A 14,963-nucleotide genomic window follows, 5' to 3' on the forward strand; every position below is an offset into this window, starting at 1 on the left:
TATTGACTCACTTGATGAGTTGATCAGCGCTTTATTGTAGCCTCCGGTTAGGGCAATCTTTATGACATCCAGGAGAACTTAACCATTAACAGGCTAAGAGGAAGAAGCGCCACAGCAGCTGATGGAGTTTCTGAAGGTCAGAGATAATTCTCTCAATTGCTCGACTTCCCTCCCATCCCCTCCAAACACACCTGTGAACTGGGCTGCAGCGAGATTGTTCAGTTTTAATAATGAACTTTGAGAGATAACTATGGGAGAGGATGGCATTTTAATCGCCATGATGCAATGCAATCCGTCAACTTCTCCTGCCATACAAAAGGGAAATACACTATTAGGGTGAGTTACTGCAGCAGTTACCGGTAATACACACTGCAGGCTCTGTGTTCTTTTGAACAGTTGCTATAACTCACAGGGAGACTATCAAGAAGATCAGGCCCATCTTCTTTGAGGGCCGTTTTGGGGGTCATTTAATGCGAAGTCCAAGGCAGTAGCCAGAAATCTTCTGGTGAGGAGGTAAGAAATCATTGCAGAACAGCCAGAACAAACTAGCCATGATGGCAAGCTTTACTTCCACTGGTGGAGACCGTATGCCTCTGAATTCCAATTGCTGACACTCACAAGTAGGAAGAGTGCTGTAACGCTGAGGTCCTGTTTGCAAGCTTCCTAAGGACATGTGGTTGGCAACTGAGAATGGGATGCTTAGCTAGGTGGGACTTTGGTCTGATCTTAAAAATGCAAATAAGAAAGATATTGGAGTTATTGCATGGCAGGAGAAGGTCGCAGAGATTTCATGAGCCTCTAATAACAAAGATGCATAGAGGAGTGCTTCCAAGCTGCATACCTGCTCTTTTAAAGGCAGCAAAATCCCATCCAGAACCGGAAGGTGGTCTATCTTAAGGAAACAGGAACCACCAACCCACAAAGCCTCTGTCTTCCCATGGTTCAGTCACAAACTTATAAGTTTTTAATGTTATTGACCGACCTGTGTGTTCACTAACAGGGCAGTTATATATATATATATATATATATATATATATATATATATATATGTCTTCTCAGGAAGGAAATCCAGTGAGTTCAGTATGCCTTATTCTTTAGTAGGTGGTTATAGCATTGTAACCTAAAGTTTGTATCATGGACTGTTTGGGTGGGACTGAGAAGCCAAACACCAGTTTCTGGCACCAGTTCCTACAGCACGGCTGGGGGTTTCATTACAGCATTAAGGCCAGAGCCCAAACTGGTCTTGTGAGATGCTGCAGAAGCAAAAGCCATCTGAGTTTCTTCACGATTATTGATTCAGGGGTACTTCTGTGGAAGGCACGAACATGGGAAGCTGCCACGTACCAAGTCAGGTCAATGGTCCATCTAGTTCAGCATGGTCTACACTGATTGGCAGTGGCTCTCCAGAGTTTTGGGCAGGATCTCCCCCAACCCTACCTGGAGACTCTGGGAATTGAACCTGGAACCTTCCACATGCAAGGCAGATGATATACCACTGAGCTATCGCCCTTCCCAAACAAAGCATTCCCCTCCCACATCACTATTTCCACCTATACCATCCCCACCCCATACTGTAAGGCAGGAGGACAGCCAGGCTCCCAGCATCTGAAGACACTTGTAGAATTTGGTCAGCGCCTGGATGGGCGACTCCTGGGGAACCACATGTTCGTCACCTTGGATTCCATGTTGGAAGAAGGGCAGGATAAAAATGCAATTAAATGAACAAACAATCTGCTTTTTTTTCTTTCCATTTATTACAACTTAAAGTTTGTATTTTACAGGGCTTTTTATATTAAAAAAGTTAAAAAAATAAATATATGTACATTTATGTCCAAACATTGGGATGCTACATATTGAGTTTGCATAGACAGAGATGCATTATGGACACAGAACTTTTCACCTGTTGCTTAAATTGCATCGATCTACCACAGCACTGGAAAAGGCTTGACATTGTCCTTTCTGCGAACCATTCCCACTTCCCAAGACAGCAGCAGATCCTTTGAGGCCAAACAAAATCTTCTCGAGTGCAAATACAAAACGGATCTCTTCTTATTTTAGATGCCATCACATTGTGATCTAAAGATTCACATGTGACGTATGCATCAGACTGGCTTCCCAAACCCCTCTTCGCCATAAGATCTGAAGCATATTTTAAGAACAGTATTTTGCTCATGCTCGGGTTACAACACAGACACCCCAGCATCAACAGACAGACTTTAAACCATAACAATAATGTGTTAAGCCTACAGCATCCAGACCGCAAACCCCAATATGCATTTATCTGGAGCACTGATGCGTTTGCATTAATTCAATGTGGGCTTTGTTTGTTTGTTCTCCATGCTTTGTATAACAGAAGCTATAGTGCATGAGGATAGTAAATAAAGTGCCTGGTGCTATAGGCGTAGAGGGGGTTCTACTAGCCAGGGGCTGAATTGCCTTGTTCCCATAGGATCAAGGAAATGCAATGATTATATTTGACTTTAAGCCATGTGGCAGAGGACCTGCATCATTCCAAAAGACACTGTCTACTGAAAGTCTTTATCCTCACCACCAATTGCCAAAATATATATATAGTGATCTGCTCATTGATAAATCTGTGCCCAATCCTGGTCCATTAGACAGACTAAGAGAAGAACTATGCATTTATTTGATTGTTTTGTGGGGCAGGAAATTATGGGATAGTTTTAAGACTGAGTCATATTATAGTCTTATTATATGTACAGGGTTCCATTTTTTGAAAAGTCCCCCGTGCAGAAAGCTAGCACATCAGGGAGAAACTTAGCTCAGATGTGCTACTTCTCCATATGCAGGATTTAATTATTTTTGACAGGAAGAAGCACTAAGCTGCAGCCCAGAGTCCAAAGTTCCAGAAGAATCTACTCTATAGTTTCCCTGAATATTTAGGCAGAACATGTCTCATTCAGAAACCTGGCAGAAAAGGCTTTCCCTTCTCTTGCCGAAACCCGTTTCTTCCTGGCATTGCATTTTCTGCACTTCAAAAAACTTGGGATGAATTCAAACTGGAGGTTTCTTAAAAGCCCAGGATATGACAGCTCTAACTCAAAGGTGGAGAACCAGTGGTCCTCCAGATATTGCTGGACTCTAATTCTCATTGACACCAGCCAATGTGTCCCATGGTCAGGGATGATAGGAACTGTATTCCACCAACATCTGGAGGACCACAGGCTCCCCCATGACATCTATAAGGAGGCCAGTTGTTTCACTGAATACAAAGGAAGTTGCCTCTAATAAAATCTGTGCTTCTTCAGATTTCCAAACAGTTTTGAGAGCACAGTAACAGTTGCCTTACCATGTATTCCACAACCTACCAGTGATATTATCCTCATGTGATCTGAACTGCCAAATCAAGTGACCATGCAGTGTTTATAGACGCCCCCTCTAAGGACGCTATGCTAAAAGTAATCTTGTCAGAAGCATTCTAACCCACCCATAATATATCCATATGATATCGTGGGGGATAAACACCACAACCAAGCCAACTTAGACATGCCAAGATGATTGTGTGTCTGCCTTATAATTCAACCCACCACCACCACTGCCATTTACAGTGCCACTGCAAAGGTTGCGAGATGAGCAGCGACAGAGTAAAGATGGCCCAAACAGTAAATTGGCCATGTAGCCAAGCAATGCTATGACCACTTTAGCACATGAAATTGACCTCTGTTGTGGAACCCCTCAGCCCAAGTTCTACAGTGCACCAACCTGGCTGAGTAACTGGCCCTCACTATGGGCACATCTGTATGACACATTTAAACCAGTTTAAACCATCACAGCTCCAAAGAAGAACCCTCAGGGACTTTGGCTAAAGAAAGCCTTTGTTAGGGGTGTATGGACCTTGATTCTCAGTTCCATGGAGTTCTCCATTCACTGTTCCCACCTCATTGTGTACAAAATTCACTGAAACTCCACTGAGTAGGCTAGATATCTGAGGAGTGTCTGAGCAACTTTCTTCCTCTTTGAGGGCCTTCTGCCAATCCATGAAGAAGACCTCTCTTTTACAGATGGCATTTGATCTGCCAAGTCATTAGTCAGCTCCCTGAAATATTGGCTTTCTCTGCTGTTACTTCTCTCAGTGATCTGTTATTGTTACTTGTATTTTGCTAGTGTTTTATTGTTACTGTATTTTACTGTTATTTGTTGTATTTTTAGGGAAAGGCAAGTTAAAATATTTTTAACACCTAAAATCAGGTGGCTCTCTGGATGTCGCTGGGACTCCAAACCCCATCATCCCTAACCATTAACTCCCAGCAGTTGCTGTGAGTTGGAGTCCAATAGCATTTGGAGGGCCACATCCCTGAAATGAGCAAGCATCCCTGAACTATAAACAAGAAAGCTCCTGCAAACATTTGGGATGTTAATGCTACCTGAGCACAATTTGAGCCACCTCTTCAAGCAGCCCAGAGAAGGTCATGTGAAATTGACAGGCAGGTTGAAACTAACGATCAGTTTCATGCCTATAGTGAAGAGGCTTTTCAAAAGTCAAGTTTTGTGATTCTAACCATTTCAGCATTTGCAGTGTGGAACTTGATAATGCAGGACATGTTGTTTAAACTTGTAGAGTTGTGTTCAAGGTCTTTAAAGAACAGCAGTGGAACTGGGAGGCTCGCACATAGACACACAAATGGTCCGAGAATTCTCTACTCTGTGCAAGTGAAATTGACAGGCAACCAACAACTCCGTAATGAAGTGTATGTGTTGCAAATGCCTGGCCTCTCCACTTCAAGGAACTCAAGCAGCAACACTTAGAAGTTATCTATCTGAGACCTTGGAGAGCCTTCACTCACCAATGGCAGAGGGCTGGATGAAATAATGGCCTGATTCAACTGGAGCAGCTTCATGTGTAGTTCTGTGAAATGGCTAATGAACTCTACCAAAGGCTTAGTTCCCTCACACAGCTATTATTCCTGGGGCTTCTTATGGGGGTGGTGATGGCTAAATTGGTTTAAATGTGCAATGAAGATGTGCTTTTCGACTCCTGCCTCCACCCCTGCTTTGCTGATCCTTTTCTGGTCCTACCCCCTGCCCCCCCCCCCCGCTTTTCTGAGCCATCAACTTCATCAAGGCTTAAGTTACTCGCTGAGAACAAGATTTCAGATTAACTAAGTAGAGCTAAGTTGCTGCAAAGCAGGCTGATCCATCAGGGCAAATGGGACACTGCCCCACCAATCTCAGTATTGATTCCTCCAAGCCCATCTGCTGCCTTTCTTACAACCAGTCCAGAAGGTGACCCTGGCCCTGCCTGCCTGCCCATTCCTCAGCCTCCCTTTTGCCCTTGTAAAACTCAGCAAGGAGGAAGATCGAGACAACAGTAGAATTAGTTGGCTCCCCTCCACCTACTGATGTCTTCCTTGGTGCCTGCCATACCAGTCCCAATGGTCACTAGGCAACATTAAATTGACTTACTGGGGGGGGGGGTTGTTGTTACCAATAACAGACTTTTAGCAAATTCATTACCAGAAATAGGAATGTCTATTCAATGCACGCCTTTCCGTGTCGCGCAGGAGAGTAGAGGCAGATGTGAGCCAGGCAACGACAATGGGAATAAAAGCAGCAGTCGGTAAAACCAGCCAAACTATGTTTAAAGTCAAACGTTGGGAAAAGGAGAAGCAGACTAGACAAGGTCCTGAGGTAGGGGTGTTTGGAAGGATCCACATGTGGCGACGGAGTCCATAACTGCATTTGCCTTCCTCCAAAGTGCTGGCTCTTTACACTGAGATCTGCTATGAGTTCCTGTTGGTATCCAGGAAGAAGATCTCCTCTCTTGTCCCAACAAGCTGGACAGACCTTCCCAAGGTGCAGTAAAAAGGAGAGGCTATTGTCTCTTTAGGATCACCTCTGATGTACCAAGGGGGCTGTGCTACTGCCTGCACTGTTCCTTGCCCCTTTCTCCAACAGCTGTTTCCATGGATTTCTTTCCATCTCTTCCAATGGTCCTCCAATCTTTCATCTTCCCACAGAGTAGGAGATTCTTTGCAATGGCAGGACTCTGCGTGGTGAAGGCGAACAGCACCCCCACCCTTCTTGCTTTGTCTTCCATATGATCTCCCCTCATTTAAGTGCTGCTAGTTTGGAAGTCCTCAGCGAGTCCTGCTGCTTCCAGGTGAACGAGGCATTTGAAAGAGCAAGGCACCCTACAAAGCAGAAGAGATGAAAATGTCAGCACCTCGTCCAATGGCCTCTTGGCATTCTCTCTGGGGAGCTGGCCTTGAACTTGCCGGGCCCAGTCCAGAGAGCCCCTATTGTAGCTTTAAGGCAGGGATAAGGAACCAATGGCCCTCCTGATGTTGTTGCACTGCCAACTCCTGTCAGCCCCAACCAGCACTCCCAGTGGTTAAGGATGATGCGAGTGGTAGACTCCACATCACAGCTTTAAGGCTTGCAAAGAATTGCAAAAATTGCAAACATGTGTGGCTTCTGCTAAGCCCTGAAGCCCTATGATGGGAACACTAATTCCTGGGGAAATTCTGCCTTCTAATGCATTCCTAAAGGCAGAGGAACAACCTTAATTAGGTCTGTTTCTGCCCAGTTTTGTTTTCACACCTATGGAAACATAGCCGAAATTGTAGAAAATGGAGCAAGATATTCCGCTATAAATTATAGGGGTCTCAGTGTTAAATTGGGGAGCGGTCCTCCTTAGTGATGACTGAGCTTCCCTGGACTCTAATCAGACTGACTCAGATTAATCCTAGATGCTTCTCCAAATATAGTTTGTCAACTTAGTCTGAGTCAGTGCAAACCCATTCAGATTCGATCACACCCAGCAGAATCTGATCCCTACCCATCCCAACACAGCTCTTTGGAAAATGACATTTTCCATGTCTATTTGTGCTATGTAGGGTTAGTTTACTCTTCATCTTCCTCCCTGCTGAATTCTACAAGGACAACCCTGAGTCTAAGGAGGAGGCAGTTGGCAGCTGGTGCCAGCTTCTGGGCTGGATGGAAGAAATATAGCAGACAGCCAGAGCTAGCAGAGATCAAAGAGAGTGATAGGACAACGTCCCTGATTTGCTCTTGGAGGTAGAGCATCAGATTTGCATACAGAAAGTCTCAGGTTGAATCCCAAGCAACTCCAACTAGGGCTGGGAGAGACCTCTGCCTGAAACCCCGGAGAGCCACTGCCAGTCAGTGTAGACAATGCTGAAGTGGATGGCCATTGGTCTGCCTCAGTAAAAGGCAGCTTTTTATGTTCTGTGTCCCTCACTTGCCCTAATGGACGAGCCTCTGCTATGTTTACCTCCATGCTTCCCAATGAATGAACCCTGGTAACAGTGATATTGATACGTAGCAAAGAGTGACCAGAAAATTCATCCAAACTACAAGTAACTTTCACAGACAGGAATACAACAGACTACTTTTCCCTTTTATGAGGAAGCACCCCAGAATGGTGTCTGGAATATTTATTGGCTGATATAAATAAGCTAATAGTGGCCATGTTTCTCATTTCTGCACAAAGGTCTCGCAAGACGATACTTTCATTTCAATTGTAATTTCTGTGTTGTGTTTTTAGAAAACAGTGTTTTAAATATGTGTGTGTGTCACCCTTTGTATTATATTGTGTTTTAAACAAGCATTGTGTTTTAACGCTCACGCTTCTATTCTTTGTGTGCTCTGCTTTAGTGTGTCTGTGGCCATATGTATAATAGTTTGATCTGATCTCCCAAACTACAATTGCCTACGGGCTTCAAAGGTGAGGGGAAGCCACAACAGTTGAACATTTGTTTCAATGCATTTTGAAGTCATGCATTTATAGATGTGCCCAAGCATCTCTGAAAGCAGAGTGAGCACAAAATATGAAAAAGAGAGAGAGAGAGAGAGAGAGAGAGAGAGAGGACCTTTACCTGAGAACTTTCAGAAGTTTGTCTTGCGGGGCTTTGCACTACGGCTCTGGAGAAGTTTTACCAGCAGTCCCGTCTTCGTGGTAAGCCGTGGATTTCTGAAATCCCTGCAGAGTTGAAACAAGTTGGTGCATATCTTATGAGATAGTGCTCAAAGGAGTTCAGATAATTATTTTATTTTTGAAAGGCAGCACCCTGCAAACCATGCTAATCATATTCAGAGTGGACCAGTGGTGAGCCGTGGTGAGTAGAAACCAGGACTTGAGAGACCATGGTTGAAATCCCCACTAAACAATGGGGCAAGACTAACTTAGGTCCATTAGTTCCAATAGGTCTACCCTGAATAGAACCTAGCTGGATAACACCCAATATCAGCATTTCTTAAGTTCATTGATGGCCTAGCCACCCTTGAGGCAGCCACCTGTAGGTGAAAAGATTCACAGAGACAGCAGATCTGGCCTCCAAGGAATGCATTGTCCACTACCAATGCCAAAGTGCCAGTCAGTGACAGTTGCGACACCCTCTTTGGAGGCTAGATCTGCCACCTCCTTGGCAGTGTCCCTGCCCCCCCCCCCATACTGTCTCTAATTCCCACCCTTGTTCTCGATGTAGAGCTTTATTCCTCCCTCGTTCCAGATATACATCTTCGCTCACCTCGTCTTCCCTGACAGGTTGGGGTGGGGCGGCAGGAGGGCACCAGTTTAGGGTTAAAAACAGATTTTCTGTTTTGCTTTGTTTGGTTTTTTTATTTTGGCAACTAACCCATTCTCGGAAATTTTTACAGCCAGATTTATTACTCCTAGGTTTTCTAAGAAGACGGTAGAACGACATGGTGACCCTGCTTTCCCTTTCCATGACCTGAACACATCCTTACGTTATGCAACTCTCCATTTACGGCTTATAGACTGAGAAGGTGTGTCTCTGTTGCACAGCAAGGGGTTCAGAGTCTAAAAAGATAGTCGCTCCTTTTTACAAAAAGAAGGCAGGGTCATTCTAAAGGCTGAGAAGGCCTGGGCTGGTTTAGTTAGGGGCTGGCCGTGTTGAGAAAGGATGATAGAGTAGTTGGGCCACTGGCCCAATCCAGCAGCCTCTACTTATGCTCCTGAGGACAGAGAGAGGAAAAGAGGGAGCTGGATCTGTTGCCAAAGAGACTAATTTGCAAAACCTAACCACCCCTCTTCCTAGCCCCACAACACGAAGACAAAAAGTTTCAGCCCAACTCTCCTCTGTAAAGTAACACACATTCTCACTCCTTCCTCTCTCCAGAGTTTGTTTGTGAACAGACACACAGGCCTCTTTTCAGACAATTCATAACCTTTTGCATGTTCAATACTGAGCTTAGCCCTTGGCGGTGAACCCGTAGCTCTCCAGTAAAACTAAGCCATGCTTTAACTATGGTTAACTAAATCATGGTTTGTAACAATCATAGGAGCTAACTCCTGGGGCCAAGGGGTCTTCAGGGCCCTCAATAAAATATTTGAGGGGGTTGGGATCCCTAAAGTTGATGGGCATTCTCATTCAAATGGTGTACATGCACCGTGTCATGTGATCGATTATGTGGGGAGGAGCTTACCTGTCCTCCCCCCAATATTTTATTCAAGTTGGTATCCCTGGTAAGCTAACTGGATAAACTCAGCCCTGTGATATAACTATGGATTATTAACTAAGGATAGAAATGGAGTGAAAGTTGATTCAGTTCACTTTTAAAGGTGAAGGTCACTAATTCAACACCTTCTGAAACAGTATGTGAACCAAAACAATGGTCACCTTTTGAAATTTGCACTTCTCTGAATTTTGCAGTGAAGTTTACCAGAAAAGTAATGTGTACAAAGTATGCATAAAAATGCATAGATTGGTAAAAATGGCATACAAAAGGGGAAATTGCCTTGCCAAAATATGTATTGGGCAAAATTGCACAGATAAAATGTGTTTATTAGGAGAAATGTGCTGGTGAATTTTCATGAGTTTTTTTTTTTAAAAAAAAAATCACTGCAGAAGTATGGGGAAACTTAATCTACAACTGGGAAATATGAAAAACAGAAAGAAGCAAAACTGGCAGATCTATGGTTAACAGATGTGCATTAACTAAGGTCTGTAGTTGCTTTATAAACATTGGCTTACATTAACCATAGTTTAGCATTACATTCAAACCCAAACATCACTGAGTTGAGATCCCCATCATCCCTGATCATTAGCCATGGGAGTTAGAGATAAAAACATACGGAGGCCCCCGAGTTGAGAAAGACTGGTCTAAGGATAGGGACACATCTGAACACTTACCAAGGCTTGCCATGGCAGAAGGTCGCACAGACGCTGTCCTTTGAATGCGAGCACTCGCACCTGCTGAGTGATCTCTTCCGACGCCTTTGTGTATTACCCAGACCGTAGGGCGTGGAGTGGCTGATTAGGAAAAAACAAATTGTTAACTTCTATCCTTTATCAGAAAGGAAGGTTTATGGTGCGGGCCTGGCTGGGAGCCAAGCAAACTTGACAATAACAAGTCTCGTTTGCAGTTGCCATGTGAGTAAAAGCCATGTCATCTCACCCTCCCATTCTCATTCTATCGGCCTTTATTTCCACAGGCAAGCAGTAAGCTGCAAGTGGGTTGATGCCCTTGTTGTCCTTGCCTAACAATATCAAGATTTGGGGATTGCCTTTTTTAGGGAGGAAGGTGCAATGGGACCTCACCAAACAAAGGCTATCAGTGCTATGAGCATGGCTACTCAGAAGTAAGCTCCACTGAGGTCAATGGCACTTACTCCCAGGTAAGGGGGATGTAGGCTTGCAGGCAAAGTCAGGTGCCTATGGTTCCTATTGAAATAAATGTACAAAGTTCATTGGGGATAACTTGAATCCCATTATTTTTAATAGGATCAAAGTGTAATCCAACCCCAAACATCTGCACACCATATTTATATTTATATCCTACTTTTCCTCTCTGGAGCGCAAGAGCGCATACATGGTTCTCTTGCCCCCCCCCCCCAAATGCACACATTTGATCTTCATAACAACCCTGTGATGGTGCCTTGCCTGTGGTCACCAAGCAAGCTCCATTCAGAGTCTCCTCTCTTTTCTCCCTTTACCCATCCCCATTCCTCACAACAACCCTTTGAGGGAGGCTGGGCTTCCTAGGCAGGGGTGGATTTGAACTCGGATCTCTGGCGCTCTAGACACTGTGCCATGTCGGCAGAGAGGCCTCACTGTTCCAGCTGCACAGCAAGGCTTGTTCACATGCTCCATGCAGGCAGAACGTGCATCGGAGGTGTGTTTTTAACAATATAAATATCTCTTGCAAATTATAACAAAAGGCAGAAGATGCTTAAAGACAGGGTTGCTCTGTCATTCTCCGCCATCTAAATACAACCTCCTGTTAGGCTTGTCATGTTTCCTCCGTGAACACGTTTGAGAATGGCATGCTCTTTTTCAGAGTGAGTCGTTACTCAAGACCGCACGTTAGCAGGCATAATTAGAACCACACCTGAGCCCGTCGTCTCTTTGGCTCGGATCTTAAGCTGCTTGCAAGAGAGATTGCTTGAACGCTGCCCAGATCTCTGTTGTATCATGCAAGGGGCAAGTCTCCTTCCCAACCAAATGCAGGATCGAAAGGCCAGCCCACCTCAGCTCTTTAGAAACACCAGCTGGGAAGCAGCTGCCACGTAAAATATATGTGGCTGTTGCAAGAGAGAAGGACGGTGGCTCAGAGGTAAAACACATGCTTTTGGGTGCATACCGCAGGCTCCAGGTTCAATTCCTGGCATCGCCAGGTAGGGTTGGAAATGTCCTCTGCCTGAAACCTTGGAGAGCCAGTCACTTGTCCTGCTCTAGCCAGGGGCGCCTAGGACATTAGGGCAGCAGTCCAGCCCCCCCCCATGCTGAAGTCTAAGAGACAGGACCCCAAGATGCAGCAGGCTTGACCTACCACACTTAGAAGCATGGGACAGATGACCAACTTAAGATGGGAGGAGTGGAGAGAAGCCATAAGACCATTAAGTCCACTGTCTAAAAAGGTAGTCCATCTGCTTTGCATGCAGAAGGTGTTGGCATCAATCTCCTGGAGAGGCTGGGAAAGATTTCTTGCATGAAACCCCAGAGAGCTGCTGCCAGTTTGTGTAGACAGTACTGAGCTAGATGGACCAAGTCAGTGTTAAGGCAGCTTTCTATGTCCCAATGGATCTAACTGTGCCGCTAGCTCAGACCTAGCAATCTTCCCTCTGTGCTGGAGTCCCCTGTCCCCCGTCCCCCCCGCAATACTCACCCTGGTGTGTTGATCCAGATAATATCAAGGTGACAGAAGTAAACACACTCTTTGTCCATCCAGTTGAGGCAGGAGCAGCGCTTGGTCCTCAGGTGCCTGCCGCTGCCCGCTGCCAGGTGAGGCTCTGCCGGAGGAAGGCCCAGGCCTGCCAGAGGAGAAAATGACAGGCAGAGGGATCAGTCCCTGAACTCTCCAGACTGGAAGCACCAGGAATGCAGCATGGTATGTAAACAGAGCAATTAGCCTGCCACCTAGTTGAGAAGAGCATTTCTATTTTAGCCATTTTATAGCCGCCAAGACTTTACAGATTAGGGCTGCGGGGGTTGTAAAAGTGTTCTGCTGTTGCTGACAACGGTTTGCATACTGCAATTCTGAAGAGCTCAGTGAGAAGAAAACCGAAGTCAGGTGAAAACCTCGGAGGAGACCCACAATGAGAGCATACTGGAAGCAAGCACATTGGCAAACTATCAACAGCACCAGCAGTAGCTATTGCTCAGCATATGCCTACAGCACATGACTTAAGGTGATCATGAAATCACAGACTTGGGAGGGACCCCAATGGTCATTGCAATGCAGGAATAACATTTAGAGAATACGTAAGTATTATTTTTACTGCATTAATCAACATCATCATCACCACCACCATCATTGTCCTGGCTCCTTTGCCAACCATAGAACATGTGTACAAATTTTTGACATGCCAAGGATCGATTTTTGCATTCTCCCAAATGCACAGAGCACTCCCTCCCTCCCTCCCTTTCGTTATTTTTGGCAAGCAAGGGGGGAGGAGAATGCACACAAAGAGAGAAAATGCGAGCAAAAACTCTTTCCAAGAAAAGGGGGGAGGGATATGTTACGATTTCGCCACCTCTCTTGGCAAAGTCCTAAGGGAGCTGTTTCGGTCTCGCTCGCTGCTGGCATGTCACAGCGGCAGCGGCAAGGCATCCCTGCAAGGCGGGACAGGTTGACTTCGCTGCCTCTTGCTCTCCAAGCCAATTTGCTCTGGAAGTTGCAAGAACAACAGAGACGGAGCAGGAGCCGCTGTCAGAGATAGAGAGGGCGGACTGCTAAAAGGCAAAAAGGGAAATCTGGGAGCGGGGTTGCAGCCAATGCTAGTCCTACTCAGAGTAGACCCATCGAAGTTAATAGGCATGAGTAACTTAGGTTCACTAATGGGTCTACTTTGAGCAGAACTTGCTGGGCCACAGCCCATAGGGAAGTTGCCTTAGACAGAGTCAGACTACACATCCATCCAGGTCAGTATCATCTACTCTGATTGGCAGCAGGTCCCCAGGGTTTCAGACAGGGGTCTCACCTGGAGATGCTGCGGACTAAGCCTGGGACATTCTGCATGCAAAGCAGATGTTCTGCCACTGAGCTACAGGCAGATGCCCTGTGGAGCTACAATCTATGATCCTGCCTTATAGCGGTTCAGAACATCGGTCCATCCAGCTCAATAGTGCCTCCACTGACCGGCAGCAGCACCTCTCCAGAGTTTAAGGCAGGGAGGGAGCTTTCCCCAGCCCCCTCTCTGGAGATGCCGGGTATAGAACCTGGGATCTTCTGCCCCCCCCCCCCGTCCGCCCCTGCAAATCAGATGCTCTCCCCGCTGAAGCTAGCTTCGTTTGCAAAGTGCGCAGGGGATGCGGATTTTTAAAACCAGTGCAAAAAATTAAAATAACATCAGAACAGCAAAAAAGACGGAGAAGGAGAAAAAAAAATCCTGTTGATTCTCTCACCTTCTTCCAGCAGGACGCAAAGGGTGATTGCAAGGGAAAAGAAACAGGAGGGATTGTTTACCATTGTGGCGAACTTAATCCTTTAACTGGCAGAAAGCTGAGCTCTCTCTGGCCAGAGCTGCAAAGAGGCTCTTCTGAAGCTTCCCGGGCTCCGCTGCAGGTGCTTTATAGCTCCGGTGCCTGGCGCGTCACACAACAGGCACGCGGGCACGCCTCCTGCCTTCTCTCCCCCCCCCCCCCCCGCCCACCTTCCCTTGCCAAGGGACGGGGGCTCCCTCCGCAGTTGGCAAAGCATTGCAGGGCAGCGAGCCAAACAGTCGAGGCAAACGCAGCCACCGCGGTCCCTGCTGCGGAAAGAAGTCTCCGGCTGCCCTGCTGGGGCACGTAACGCGCCCTCAATAAGGCGCAGTGGTGGCAGAGCGTTTGTTTGGCTCGCAGGAAGTCCTGGGTTCTAATTCTTCCTGAAACCCTGGAGAGCCGCTGCCGGCCAGTGTTGACAAGACTGAGTCGGAGAGAAAGCAGCTTCACGTGCTCCTCCTGCCTTGTGGCAGGTTAGACCCAGCTAGTTCAATTTTGCTGACACTGTCCGGCAGTGGTTCCCCAAGGTTTCGGCCTGGTTTCCCCACTGCCCTGCCCTCCCATTGAACCTGGGATTGAACCTGGTGGGTGTTCTAGCACTGAGCCTTTTCTCCCAATGAACGGTGATGCCCTTTGAGGGACTGCTGCTCTATCTTTGAGCAGGAAGAGATGATCACTGTCCTACTGCATGAAGCCTCGTTGCACCCCTGTGAGATCACTTGATCTGAGAATGAGAAGATGGGAGATTCCAAAGGGGTGGGTGGGTATCTGAACCCAAGCAGTGGCCGAGATGGTGCCATGGATGCAAATTGCCTAAAGTCACAATACAGTGCGTGCCCACACAAACACACACAATTGCTGGAGACCACCTTGGCTCTTCATATTGATTGATTGATTGATTGATTGATTGATTGCATTTATACCTTTCTTCTCCAAGGAGCTCAAGGTGGTGCCAAGGTGCAAACTTAAATAAAATATTGGGGGAAAGGTCAGCCCCACGCCACATAATCAATCACAAGATGAGGCACGCACACA

General features: G+C 46.3%; 1 protein-coding gene across 1 annotated transcript; it reads right to left on the reverse strand.

Annotated features, from left to right (window-relative positions):
- Positions 1-1,744: 1,744 nt before the first annotated feature.
- EDN2 (endothelin 2) lies at positions 1,745-13,973 on the reverse strand. The gene is made up of 5 exons (XM_079989259.1): positions 13,851-13,973; positions 12,112-12,256; positions 10,137-10,256; positions 7,860-7,963; positions 1,745-6,152 (listed from the first exon to the last, which is right to left on the reverse strand). The coding sequence occupies exons 1-4, from the start codon at positions 13,912-13,914 to the stop codon at positions 7,870-7,872; spliced, it is 423 nt and encodes a 140-aa protein (XP_079845385.1). The 5' UTR covers positions 13,915-13,973; the 3' UTR covers positions 1,745-6,152; positions 7,860-7,869.
- Between the last annotated feature and the right edge of the window lie 990 nt (positions 13,974-14,963).

Source organism: Podarcis cretensis (assembly GCF_951804945.1).
Source record: "Podarcis cretensis genome assembly, chromosome: 8".
Classification (NCBI taxonomy): Eukaryota; Metazoa; Chordata; class Lepidosauria; order Squamata; family Lacertidae; genus Podarcis; species Podarcis cretensis.

Excerpts from the sequence above, each read along its gene's own strand:
- EDN2 (XM_079989259.1), bottom strand. The coding sequence starts at position 13,914 with ATGGTAAACAATCCCTCCTGTTTCTTTTCCCTTGCAATCACCCTTTGC. Across the intron at positions 10,257-12,111 it reads ATCTGGATCAACACACCAGG|CCACTCCACGCCCTACGGTC; the intron begins GTGAGTATTGCG and ends TTTCCTAATCAG. Across the intron at positions 7,964-10,136 it reads TTCTGCCATGGCAAGCCTTG|GGATTTCAGAAATCCACGGC; the intron begins GTAAGTGTTCAG and ends TCAACTCTGCAG.